This window comes from Thalassophryne amazonica, chromosome 8, assembly GCF_902500255.1.
Source record: "Thalassophryne amazonica chromosome 8, fThaAma1.1, whole genome shotgun sequence".
Lineage (NCBI taxonomy): Eukaryota > Metazoa > Chordata > Actinopteri > Batrachoidiformes > Batrachoididae > Thalassophryne > Thalassophryne amazonica.
The window spans coordinates 96221138-96235491 of NC_047110.1; the positions used below are offsets into that span (position 1 = coordinate 96221138).

General features: G+C 41.4%; 1 protein-coding gene across 1 annotated transcript in view; it reads left to right on the forward strand.

Annotated features, from left to right (window-relative positions):
* The window catches only part of cdh13 (cadherin 13, H-cadherin (heart)), a 1165005-nt gene that overhangs the window by 736710 nt on the left and 413941 nt on the right, over positions 1-14354 (forward strand). The window contains 1 exon segment of the mRNA XM_034177015.1: positions 8470-8648. Within this exon segment, the coding sequence (XP_034032906.1) occupies positions 8470-8648 (179 nt within the window).

Below are 14354 nucleotides of genomic sequence, written 5' to 3' on the forward strand. Positions count from 1 at the left end.
TAGAAGATGTGTGATGACCAGTGTTGCCACAGTTACTTTGAAAAAGTAACTTAGTTACTTTACTGATTACTCAATTGTAAAAGTAACTTAGTTACTTTACTGATTACTCAATTGTAAAAGTAACTAAGTTAGATTACTAGTTACTTTTTTAGTTACTTTTCCCAGCTGCCGACAACAACCCTCTGCCACCTCAACATGACAATGATACCTGTTTTGCCAAAACTCACTTTATAGTCACCCTTTCTTGACTTCAATGAAAATAAATACTTGTTTTATAAAAAGTAAAATAAAGACGTCTTTCTTGACCTCATATTTAACTGTTGACAGCACTGTAACAGTAAAACTTGCAATTTCGAGCCTACATTGTTTATAAAGGTAACTATTAAATTCTAACATTTTTCTAACATTTAAATTCTCTCTAAACATTTTACTTGTCGAAATTATTATTATTTTAAGCAATATTAGTTGTAGTAAAAAACGGCTTCAAAATTGCACCTTTAATCTAGGGGTGTTGTGGGGGAGGGGGCACATCCTTGCCCCACGCCCCCATTCCATCTAGATTCGCCCCTGCTTTGGCGTTTGAGCACAAAGAATGGATAACATTTATTTATGCAGAAAACATGACCAGATTTACAGGTAAGAAAGTTTTATTGCGTTTTCACATCATGTGGTCCTCAGAAAGAGAGTTTAGGTGCATTTGAGTGGAAAATAGTGTTAGTTGTTGACGCGTCGCGGAGGATCAGCTGTTTTTAGCGACCAGATACAGAGCGGCTCAGCTCAGAATTCTAAATAAAGGAGGAAAAAAAGTATAAAAATGTCTTTGTAAAGTTCAGTGCAGGTGTGCTGATCACCGCACTTTAAGAGGTGAGGATGAGTCGAGCAGCTGCAAAAAACCGCGGATTAAAAGCTCACAGCTCGCTTAAAGTGGGCAGTTCAGTCGAACCCCGACCTCCTGCCCACAGACCAAGTTTAATGCTGTTATCGACCCACAAAGAAAAATAATAGTAACGCACAGTGACATGGAGAAGTAACTTTAATCTGATTACTGATTTGGAAAGATTAACGCGTTAGATTACTCGTTACTAAAAAAAGTGGTCAGATTAGAGTAACGCGTTACTAAGTAACGCGTTACCGGCATCACTGGTGATGACATGCGCAATGTGAGTGTCCAATCAGAATTGGTTCACCGTCACATGATTTTCCAAAATCCAATCATAGGGCAGATTTACCTCACGTGAAAAGCCAAAGATTGTTTTCAGGAGTGATATGTTACTAGTTGGCCCGTTTGAACAGCCCCCTGGGTGCTCTAATGAGTACATACTAGTGGGCTCCATGCGCCCTGCGCCATTACGCACAGCGATCAGTGAAAGCAGATGGAGCAGACGGAGAGCCTCTGATGACAATTTCACATGCTCAAACATAAAGTGTGTAACTATCAGGATTGCTCAACTAGTTTGCATGTGAATGTTACTGGATAACTCTGTTGCTTTCCCGGCGTAAAGCACTGTTTACCATATCAATGGAGCGAGGGGGAGGGCCGCTCCTCAGACTGTAAGGAGCCAAAGTGGGCCAAAGTGTGAATGAAAGCTGCTTTAGGAGCAGCACAGAACACTCCAAAACACAGTAGAAGTAGAAGTTTGTGATGTAACCTTTGTGTAATAGCAGAAAGAAATTGCTTTGAGATGAAGACAAACAAAAACGCATAGACCATTTTGTATCTATTGTTCAAAATGTGCATTTGTGTTTATTGTTTGAACCTTTTTGTTGTACAGTCTTTCACACAAGACCTCAAATTACCTTTATAAAGTGTCAAAACAGTTATTATAGTTTGCTGTGTGTTTTGAATATGAGGTCTGTTAGAAAAGTATCGGACCTTTTTTGTTTTTGCAAAAACCTGATGGATTTGAATCACATGTGCTTGCATGAGCCAACCTTGAACCTTCATGCGCATGCGTGAAGTTTTTCACTCCTGTCGATTGCATCATTTTCTGGTAAGCAGCCTTTGTGTGGGACGTGTGCTGTGTGCTCTGTGGATTTTCATTTCAAGGAAAAAGGCGGAACAACTGGAGCAGCGCCGCATCAAATTTTGCCAGAAACTGGGCGACAGCCAGGTAGAAAACATTCGGATGATTCAGACGGCTTTCGGTGACTTTTCAGTCGTGTGACTATCCGAGAAATTGTGGAAGAGGTGGGCATGTCACAGCATGTCCTGTGAGACTTCCAACACGGAGGCGCTTTTGCGCCGCCATCAGCAGCAGCATGAATTTTACCACCAATCTTTTCATGGCCAAATCTTCTGTCACAGTGGAATGTCCCAAAAAAGTGCTGATGTCCACCTCTTCTGCAATTTCTCGGATAGTCTCACGACGGTCCTGCATCACCACAGTGTTCACTTTGGAAATGATCTGGTCATTTCAACATGTTGATGGCCGACTGGAGCGTGGCTCACTCTCCACCATTGTGCGGACGTCTTTAAACCGGTTGGAACGCTCCTTAATCTGTGTGATGCCCAAAGCATCATCACCGAAAGCCGTCTGAATCATCCGAATGGTTTCCACCTGGCTGTCACCCAGTTTCTGGCAAAATTTGATGCAGTAGCGCTGCTCCAGTCGTTCCGTCTTTTTCCTTGAAATGAAAATCTGCCGAGCGCACTGCACATGTACCACACAAAGGCTGCTTACCAGGAAATGACAAAATCGACAGGCGTGAAAAAGTTCACGCATGTGCACGGAGGTTCAAGGTGGCTCAAGCACATGTGATTCAAATCCATCAGGTTTTTGCAAAAAATAAAAAGGTCTGATACTTTTCTAACAGACCTCGTAAATGTGTGTGGAAAACTATTTCCGCTTTACTTTTTCCTTTCTTATTTATGATTGTAAATCTTTATTACACTTATAAAACACAACAAAAGCATATATATTATGAAAACACAGATTGTCCTGAAAAAAAGACATAAAACTTAATTGTGGGAAGCAGGGAAAGCTGTTAACAGCAATAATAAAACATTTATGCCAGGCGAGTGAACTGTCCAAAAAAATGCCCTCGGACCCCAGAGGGTTAAGTTTCAAGAGGAGAACACAGAATCAGACAACAATAAAACAGACAAATACAATCACGAGAGATGTCCAGTTGATGAACTGAACACTTGGTGGAGAGAGTCGATAGATTCTGCTGTGTGTGGGAAAAGACAACTCCAGTAAGACACGAGTTGTTATATGCAGATGCGAGTTGAGGAGCGGACCAGCGTCTGACTGAACCCAGCGCTAAATAACCAGAAAGCGGTTCCAAAAACAAAACAAATTTATTTCCCCTCTGTGCAATAATGTGTACAACATAAATGTGCGGTTGTCTGGCGAGGTGAAGGACGGCGCGCTCTCCAGCGCCCAAATGGATCAAAGCCCGACGCTTCTGGACCCAGACTCACCGCCAAACACCCCCCAGGTGGACACGACAAACTGACTCTGTGAAGGATGGAAAAGGTGAGGTAAGTCAACAGCTACAACAAATATCCTTCAAAGGCACACACTATCAGCAACACATTCAGGTCTGAATATAAGCTTTATGTAAATGAGCAGCTTCTCACAACAGGTGGAGGATCATCATTCCGTACACCACGGCAGTGAGAAGCGAGCTGCACAATTCTCATCAATGTTCAAATATACTGCGTAACAAGATATCAAATTACTGTTAACACTTATTTAGACAATCATCACCTCTGATGTGTGCTGACAGCATGTGTCCCTCACCCGTCCTCCTTCACAGGCACGATGTGTCAAACCCTGGCACGGTCCTCAGTGTCTCACAAACGAACGTCGCAAGGTCGAGTTCCCGGCAATTCTGCTTGAACCACTCATGGCTTAAATGCAGAACGCCATCTCATTATCTGCTTCAGCTGAAAGTCTTTAAGTTTACACGTGAGCATCATCCACAGGTGCAGCTATTAATGCTGATGAGGGTGAAGGACTCTTCTGCCAGCACCGTCTCCACAGACAAAAAACCAGTTTGCATACCACCTGGAGAGCAAAGAAAAGAAAACACCAAAATGTCCAGCCAAACCCCCCAACACACAACACGAGTGCTCCATTTCCTCTGTATGTGTGTCTGTACTGATAACGAGCATACCTTCTCATTAATAAGAGACACCAATTGAAGGTTGAGGGTGTGTCAAGGATTGCTGACTATTTTAGCTCAGCTGCAGTGGGCAGCATTTCCATTTTTATTCCCATTACTAAATAAAGTGCACCCTGCTGTTGCAGCTGACACCAAGGAGGAAAAAAAAACATTAATATGAAAGGCTAAGTCTTTAAGCGGCTGTCTTGGCAACAGTATGCATGCAATTTGTAAATATACCTGTCACACATCTGCTACCATGATTGCTTCAATATCAGAAATGCACATTTCAATACATATGTAATGGATAAAAAATATGTCCTTTACAAGATTGTATCATTTATGTCAGATAGAAGACATAAGTGTGCGTATTGCAGTGGATTTGTGCTCACATGCTTATTTCAAATAACTCTGTGTGTGTGGCTGGTCAGCTGTTTTAAGCACATTTATGCAAGATTTGACCTTGACACGTGTTAGAATTTTTTGACCCACTTGATGACCTACAGTTCAGTATCATCCACATATAGTTCAAACATCTGCTAAACAACTGAAAACATATGAAAAATGTTTTCAGTATATAATAATTACAAATACACAAAACACAGAAATGTGTACATTAAGTACATGTGTTATCACCACCCCCCCCCCCCCCACCCCAAAGAAAAATAACTAAATAAAATCAGGTCTCTCTTTTCGTCTCCTCCATTTTCTTTATGGAAATTGCAATGTTTGGCTATTTTAACCTAGCTGAATTTTATAGTGTCAAATTATTCATGTTTGAGGTTTCCACAGGTTTATTTATTTATCCATTTATTTCCCCGACTGGCACTTTAGTATGGGGCTGGTCACATGAGCATTTTGGCAGCAACATTTCTGAAAGGTTTCCAATCAATTTTTGGGTAATTTATCACAATCACTGCATTCATTTAAGTTTGTTCAAGAGCAAAATCACATTGATGTTGGATCCTATAAACAAGATTTTAAACATTTATAGTCCATGTTGTGTGCCATACATTGATTTGCAACTATACTGTAATCACATGTAACATGTTACTGGTGTAAATTCAGTAAGCACACTACAGTTCATAAGATTATATGTGAAAATTACTTATTTCCCTTGAAAGCATCATGAACATGTAGCCGGAAAACTCTGCTGCCTCGGTGGTAAGTTTGTTTATGGTCACAATGGATGGAGCACAGGAGGACTTTGTCAGTGTACATTCTGAAGGAATATTCAAGGGCCAGCGCACACTTCCATGGAATAAAAGTCATATAAAGTTGGAAGCAGAGCGTGTGGATTAAAAGTGCCTTGGTTAGTCCAATATTGTCCTCCTGCACACGTAAAGTGAAATGCCAGTGCCTTGCTTTAACTGTCAGAAAGTGTGTGCACGCGCGCATGTACTAAACTAAGTAAAAACATTTTGCAAAGAAATGCTCCATAGGCATCAAAGGTGCCAATTAAACAGCCACAGAACTCTTAAACATTGTAAAGCTGGGGAGTGAGACAAACAGATACAGATGTATTTGGGTCCTTTTGGCTGTGGTAGACGTCTGCCTCTATGGATCTGGTGCGTAGGGCCTGTTCTTGTGCTGCAATGGGCAGAGGTTCTGTGGTGGACTTTCTAGCTACTGCTAGAATCTTTGGGTTGTGACTAGTGACATCAGGTAATGACTGGATGTCTTTGGTAGTAGGTCCCTTTGGATGATCTTTGGGGACTGGTCATTGGACTTTGTGCCAAATAAATAGTGACAGAGGGAGACTGGGATGAGGCATGCCACTTGCATTGTGGGGGAATATCAGCTGTCATTTTGACCACTCATCGGGCACGAGTCAACACTCGAGTGCCTTAGTATTGAGGACGCCAGCAACTGTAAAAGGCAAAAGAGATGCCCATGTTTCTTGTAGTTGCAGCTAGGCATGGGCCAGTGTGAGATTTAGATGGCATGATAACCGTGGACAAAAATACTGCGGTTTCATGGTATTATGTATAACTTTAAAATGTGCTTTAACAACATTATGGCTATTTGCATATGAAGCGTGGGTGATTCAGGTGCACTAATTGACATGATGTCTATCGCTACGGGCACTATACCACTGATAACATTAGAGAAAATACCAAAATAATAATCACTCTTTTAGACATGTAGCATCTGCCCCGTGGGAAACATGACTTACCTGCTTAGGGAGAAACGTGACTGGAATAAGGTCCGGAGCTCCGGATGCTTAATATTGGCCCAGCTTCACCAACAAAGTGCTTGGGATATATGTTTTTGTCCTTCTTGACATGTTTGTGGGAGAAATTTGGTTGACCACAAGCACAACTCGAGTCCACCGCTAGTACTTCTCAGTGGTTTCAAAGATGGGTTAAAGTTTACTCCTTCCATGTAATCCTTAGCAGGTATCTTGAATCGCTCCGCGTCCGACACAGGCCATAGCTATGGTGCCTTGTTGCCACCGTTTTTGGTTTGAAGGGCTATTCCACAGAAAATAAAATGAAAAAGCCAACTTGGTCCTTTTAGACGGAGGGAAAAGTTCAGTGCGGGCTTCACCTCCATCAGCCATGATGCAGAGCTAGCTAACGTTAGCTACCAATTCTTAGACAGAAACAGAGGTGCACGCCAGGGGGAAGAGCGGCCGCTTCCGCTCTGCCTGTCAAGAATTCTCATAACCCACTCATACCGTAGGGATGGTATAACGGAAAATTTTAGTGGTTTTCATACCATGGCTTTTTCATACCGTGGTATACCGTGAAACTGGTTATCAGCCCATGTAGTTGCAGCAAATACAAGGTCTGTCAATAAAGTATAGGTCCTTTTTATTTTTTTCAAAAACTATATGGATTTCATTCATATGTTTTTATGTCAGACATGCTTGAACCCTCGTGCGCATGCGTGAGTTTTTTCACGCCTGTCGGTGACGTCATTCGCCTGTGAGCACTCCTTGTGGGAGGAGTCGTCCAGCCCCTCGTCGGAATTCCTTTGTCTGAGAAGTTGCTGAGAGACTGGCGCTTTGTTTGATCAAAATTTTTTCTAAACCTGTGAGACACATCGAAGTGGACACGGTTCGAAAAATTAAGCTGGTTTTCAGTGAAAATTTTAACGGCTGATGAGAGATTTTGAGGTGATACTGTCGCTTTAAGGACTTCCCACAGTGTGAGACATCGTGCAGCGCTCTCAGGCGCCGTCGTCAGCCTGTTTCAAGCTGAAAACATCCACATTTCAGGCTCTATTGATCCAGGACATCGTGAGAGAACAGAGAAGTTTCAGAAGAAGTCGGTTTCAGCATTTTATCTGGATATTCCACTGTTAAAGGAGATTTTTTTAATGAAAGACGTGCGGATGGATTGCAGCGTCGGCTCACCTCTGTTGGAAGCCTTAAGGACAAGTTGGAACATGTCCAGCTGTTAAACAATTTCTCATATACTCACTCCACTGAAAGCCGTCAAAAGCCGTCTGGATTTTACAAATGGTTATCAACACGGAGGTGTTTTTCCTGTGCTGCCGCACCGCGCCGGCTGTGTCTCGACGCGCGGACCCGTCCGCACGTTTTTCATTAAAAAAATCTCCTTTAACAGTGGAATATCCGGATAAAATGCTGAAACCGACTTCTTCTGAAACTTCTCTGTTCTCTCACGACGTCCTGGATCAATAGAGCCTCAAATGTGGAGGTTTTCAACTTGAAACAGGCTGACGACGGCGCCTGAGAGCACTGCGCGATGTCTCGCTCCGTGGGAAGTCCTTAAAGCGACAGTATCACCTCAAAATCTCTCATCAGCCGTTAAAATTTTCACTGAAAACCAGCTTAATTTTTCGAACCGTGTCCACTTCGATGTGTCTCACAGGTTTAGAAAAAATTTTTATCAAACAAAGCGCCAGTCTCTCAGCAACTTCTCAGACAAAGGAATTCCGACGAGGGGCTGGACGACTCCTCCCACAAGGAGTGCTCACAGGCGAATGACGTCACCGACAGGCGTGGAAAAACTCACGCATGCGCACGAGGGTTCAAGCATGTCTGACGTAAAAACATATGAATGAAATCCATATAGTTTTTGAAAAAAATAAAAAGGACCTATACTTTATTGACAGACCTCCTAGATGGTTACCTTGGAGAGGTGAGGTTGTGCCAGTTTTCTGCCTGGATTGTTTCCTTGTGCCAATGTGCAGTACTACTGTTCTGACCTGACCATATGTCTGTTATGAAAAGCTGCCAATCACAGTGAGGTAAAATATAAATAGAACTTTTGCTGTAATTTCTTGCAGTGTGTTTTAATCCCCTTTTAATTTTCACCTGCAGTTACTGTAACTCCTGCAGTATGAGTTGTATTTGAAGTCGGCCTTGTCCTTCCCTGTCTCCTCCAGGTACCACAGTAATGACGATGACGGCCTTCGACGCAGACGACCCCGCTACAAATAACGCGGTGTTGCGCTACAACATCATCAGACAATCGCCAGACAAACCATCACCAAACATGTTCTATATTGACCCGGAAAGAGGCGACATCGTCACTGTCATCTCCCCCACGTTACTCGACAGAGAGGTGAGTTGACTTTGCACATGTGTCTGGTTCATTCTGCGCTGATTGATGGCTCTTGTGTATTTGTGTGTGTGTGTGGTTATCTTCATTTTGTTTCCACCACCGTGAGTAATAGGTTTCAGTGAGAGGAAGAAATGTTGGGATTTGATGTGTACATATGGCGCTATACATTATAAATTAGTCTACATTTTGGAGTGAGTCTGCCTCCTGTGAAAGAGCTGCAGTTGTAAAACAAGATGAGTGTCTCTCCATTTCTCCGCCAGACTAGAGCGAGATGAGATGATTGCTTTTTCAGCAGGGTGACGAATGCCAGAACATCGATTGGGTTCGCTGGTGGAAGAGGAATATTAGCTGTTGTCAGACACTTAGCGCATAGTTTAATTGAGGTGATACACATTCATCCACCCGCTCGGGCGGTGTCCAACAAGCCTGGCTGAAAAACCTCCCATCCGGAACTGCTGGAACCACACTGATGAGCTGCTCCGAAGCTACATTGGACTGTTTAATAGAGGCATAATTGATTAATATATGCTGAAATGAGATGTAATTAATGCCTTTAGCACTGCTGGTTTTGTGAGGGACATCAGAGATTGAAAGATTCAAGAAATGTTTATTGATCATTCTGGTTCCTCCTCTGTCATTTAAAAAAGTGAGCTTTTTGAAGCATATCTCTACCAGGATACATGGAGAATAACTGTCCATGAAGAGAAGAGCTAATATTAACACTCACCCTCTTATCTGCATCCAAGATTTATTACAACCACTCACGGGCTCGTGTTCAAATATGCAGTTGAATGCCTTTGAAGACGGCTTATAGCCAAATTCTCAGCCCATTTGTGGCCTTAATAAATCTCTGCAAAAAGCACAGGATTTTCCTATTACTTTATTCTCCATAGGCAATAAACTTTTAAATATTATTCCCTCAAGGGAAGCGAAGCTGGCCACAGGACTCCCCGGATTTGCCCACACACCCCAGTACAAGCAACAAGGTTGTTAGCTGTTGCTGCCCACGTTCTACGTCTCCTGCAACCAGCGTTCTGTTCCTTTTGGGAATTAAGGTACACTCCTTTCCAAAAGATGCCATAGTCTGACAAGCAAGAAGGAAAAAATGGCATTGATAAGGCGTGAGTATTAAATAATGTATGAAATGCTGGCAGATAGCCGTGAGGCATCATCTGAGTTTATAAAATACAGCTCGATGGCAGGATTCAGTTTTAAAAACGCACCTGTTGTCAATCAGGTATGAAACAATTGTGAGAGTCCTATTCTACCCCGTCACTTTAAATGCTACTGCAGGTATTTCACACTTGCAAGCTAGTTTAACAGTGATATCATTCTTAACATAGAATTCTGCTGTACCATAGTATAGTATAAACATGCTACAAACATACTGTAGTATAAACTTCATTTGCATTCAGTTCTTAGACAATCTTGGATAGTGTAAATACAATCAAGGTTGAACACTTTAGCAGTTCTTGCTCAAGGGTACTTTGATGCAACTGCGGATTATATCCTTTTTTTATTATAGCATTTTCCTCTACTTGCACCCATCTTGTGTGTTTTTTAAGAGCTGACATAACGTGAATTTCTCCTCTGTGAGATCAATAAAGTTTTATCTTATCTTATCCAGTGACATTGATTAGTGGACAACATGGTTACTGACTGAGCGAACATCTTAACCCCCCCCCCCCACACACACACAAAATCTTTCCACTGCCACTTGTTGCTCAGGGTCGCCACAGCGGATCCAGGACAGTTTTGGCACATGTTTTACGCCGGATGCCCTTCCTGATGCAGCCCCAGTTTTACCTGTAGAAACACACACAGCCTCTAGTCTTCCTAAGAGGTCCCCCACTGAAGTGCTAATCAGGATTTACCCTCCTCAGCGTCTGAGATCTGACAGGCTTTCACAAGGCAGAGCGGCTGCGTACCCCCCACACACTCTGAATTCATCAAAATGTTAATGTATTATCTGGCTAATGGCAGTTTAGCAGTAGTTGGCTCATAAATTAACCTGCTAAGATATTTGTGCTCAAATAATGTATTTTGCCAATATAAAATTTTGGGTTACGTTGGGCTGGTTCCCATTTGAACATTTTAACCTCAGAGTTACATTAAATATTTTTGTGAGATTATCAACATATTGGCAGCACAATAGTTACAGCACCAAGTTTCCAGCCCCTGCTATCTCAAAAATTCAAGAAATTAAATTAATTGTCTTCAATCCCTAACATGACTGCATTCAAATTGTGCATGCACTGACGAACCATATTGTTCAGATTATAAGATAGTAAATGGTAAATGGATTGCATTTATATAGCGCTTGTCCATCTGCATCAGATGCTCAAAGTGCTTTACAATAATGTCTCACATTCACCCTGATGTCAGGGTGCTGCCATACAATGTGCTAACTACACACCAGGAGCAAATAGGGGATTAAGGACCATTTTTTAATGGATGCCTGCAGCACATTTCAAAAAAGATGGGACAGTGGTATGTTTACCACTGTGTTACATCACCTTTCCTTCTAACAACACTCAATAAGCATTTGGGAACTGAGGACACTATTTGTTGAAGCTTTGTAGGTGGAATTCTTTCCCATTCTTGCTGGATGTACGGTTTCAGTTGTTCACCAGTCCGGGGTCTCTGTTGTCGTATTTTACGCTTCATAATTTTCAATGGGTGACAGGTCTGGACTGCAGGCAGGCCAGTCTAGTACCCGCACTCTTTTACTATGAAGCCACGCTGTTGTAACACGTGCAGAATGTGGCTTGGCATTGTCTTGCTGAAATAAGCAGGGATGTCCGTGAAAAAGATGTTGCTTGGATGGCAGCATGTGCGGTTCCAAAACCTGGTTGTACCTTTCAGCATTGATGGTGCCATCACAGATGTGCAAGTTGCCCATGCCATGGGCACTAACACACCTCCATACCATCACAGATGCTGGTTTTTGAACTTTGCGCTGGTAACAATCTGGATGGTCTTTTTCCTCTTTTGTCTAGAGGACACAACGTCCATGATTTCTAAAAACAATTTGAAATGTGGACTCATCAGACCACATTTCAAATGAGCTCGGGCCCAGAGAAGGCGGTTATGTTTCTGGATGTTGTTGATGTTTGGCTTTTACTTTGCATGGTAGAGTTTTAACTTGCACTTGTAGATGTAGTGACAAACTGTGTTAACTGACAGTGGTTTTCTGAAATGTTCCTGAGCCCACACGATAAGATCCTTTACACTATGATGTCGGTTTTTAATGCAGTGCCGCCTGAGGGATCGAAGGTCACAGGCATTCAATGTTGGTTTTCGGCCTTGCCGCTTACGTGTAGAAAGATTCTCTGAATCTTCTAATTATATTATGGACTATAGATAATGGAATCCCTAAATTCCTTGCAATTGTAAGAAACATTGTTCTTAAACTATTTGACAATTTTTTCATGCAGTTATTCACAAAGTGGTGATCCTCGCCCCATCTTTGCTTGTGAGCGGCTGAGCCTTTTGGGGATGCTCCTTTTATACCCAATCATGAGTGTCCTCAGTTCCCAAACACTTATCGCGTGTTGTTAGAAAGAAAGGTAATGTAACACAGTGGTAAACATAACACTGTCCCAGCTTTTTTGAAACATGTTGCAGGCATCCATTTCAAAATGAGCAAATATTTGCACAAAAATGATAAAGTTTATCAGTTTGAACATTAAATAGCTTGTTTTTGTGTATTCAATTAAATATAGTTTGAAGAGGATTTGCAAATCATTGTATTCTGTTTTTATTTACATTTTACACAACGTCCCAACTTCATTGGAATTGGGGTTGTACATGAACGGCAAAGTCTTGGCATCAAGTATAACAACCCCGTTTTTCAGATGTTTGTCTTACATTCCAAATAAAACCATAGATTGTTGGATATGGACAGGAATCAAGGAAATGCATCTACTTAATATTTCTGTTTTCCCCAAAAATGCTATTATCTACGCAATTCCCTGTTCCTTACTTAATTGCAACCGATTTCAGGTAATTGGGTGGACTTTTAATGGATTTTTAAAATGTATTTTCTTTTTTATGTTTAGTTTTTAGGTATCTTGAAATTGGTAATGAAAGGATTCTGACAGAAATTATGCCCTAGCACAACAATGTAGTGAGTTTGGCACTCTTTTCTAAAACAATAAAATTGTGAAAGCACAGAAAATAATTACTGTAGATTGGCTCGTGTGATCAATTTTCTCTTTTCCTGAGGTTTTCTTCTCAGTGTACTCTGGTGTCCTGCTGTGCTTGTGCTGCAAATCAATGCAAAATACCAAAGAAAAAGCAATTCCACATTATTGTCTCCATCTATACATGATTTCAGGACCATTCTGATTTCTTTGTTAGTGAGACTTTTGAAAAATATACTCAGGGTTTATTTAAATAATCCAGACAACTCTGTAAAAAGTGAGACTTCTTCTAAAGTGCAGTGCGTAAGCAGAGCCAGATGGATCTGCAGAAGGCATAAGTTTTAAACTGTCCTCTTCTAGGTCTGCAGAGATTTAAACCCAGCCACTTCAGCACATTCTCATAAATACGGTGCCAGCATGACACCCATCTATTCCATCTGCTGTGCAGAATATAGTGTTTGCAGTCTGTGAATGTATGCGAATATCTGCGATAAAAAGAGAGAAGAAGGTATGCATACAGTGACTGAAGTATGGACAACAATAAAAATAAAAAGGTCAGAGATGGCCAAATTTCACCCTTCCATTTGCTAAATTTGTCCACCGTAATTCACCTGGAACTCTCAAGTGTATTTGGATAGATACCTCACATGCCCTGGGGAAGCAGAAAGCAATCCGGAGAAAATTGGAAAATCAATTTTCTCACATTGAAATCAGTTAGATTTTTCCTCTAGTGCTTTCTCTGAGGCGTAAAATTCTTTCTTGATATTCACATTTGTTCCAGCGCTCTGTGTTTTTCTCCTCACTTTACTACAGACACATCTCTGCTCTCTCTTTCTCTCTCTTATATTATTCTGACATGCAGTGCTCTTGGATCAATGGCAGGCAATAATTTTTGACAGCTAATATTGCCACCGTATGAGAAGATTGAGAAGACAGAGGAGTGTTCTTATCTTTCACCAGCTACAGATGGCAATTTATTGAAAATCTCTCTTCATCATTTGAGTGCAGTAAGGAGAAGTGAGTCTACTGTGTGAAATGTTCATCTTAACCTCTTTAGCTTCAAATGCCCTCATACCTTTTCAGCATAAATGTACTATAAACCATATATACAAACCTATACTGAAATTAAATGTTCTTCTTTTTCTGTTTTTGCACATGTAGACATTAAATCTGAAAATTTAGTTCATGAACTGTTTTGTCACTTTTATTTCCAGGGAAGGAATTTGCCTTTAAATTAGAAGCAAGGATATACAGGGTGAAACTGTTTCAGCAGAATTCATAAGGATGCGTGTCCTGTTCTTTCCCCGATGTGAAGGCAGCCATATGGCGGCTTGACAGGTGCAGCATGAGAGCTGTTGTGTTATCTGTCAGAATGATGGACCTGACTCTGTGTTCTGGAATGTGTGTTACTTGGTTAAAATGGACAAATCCATCACTTAAAGAAAAATATTTCCTCACGCAAGCTTCCTCATCTCTAGCAATTTGTCACAGAATTTTGAGTGAATATCAGTTCAGTTTATGAGCATTCACAGTGTGCTTTTTCAATAGCTGAACTGAAGGT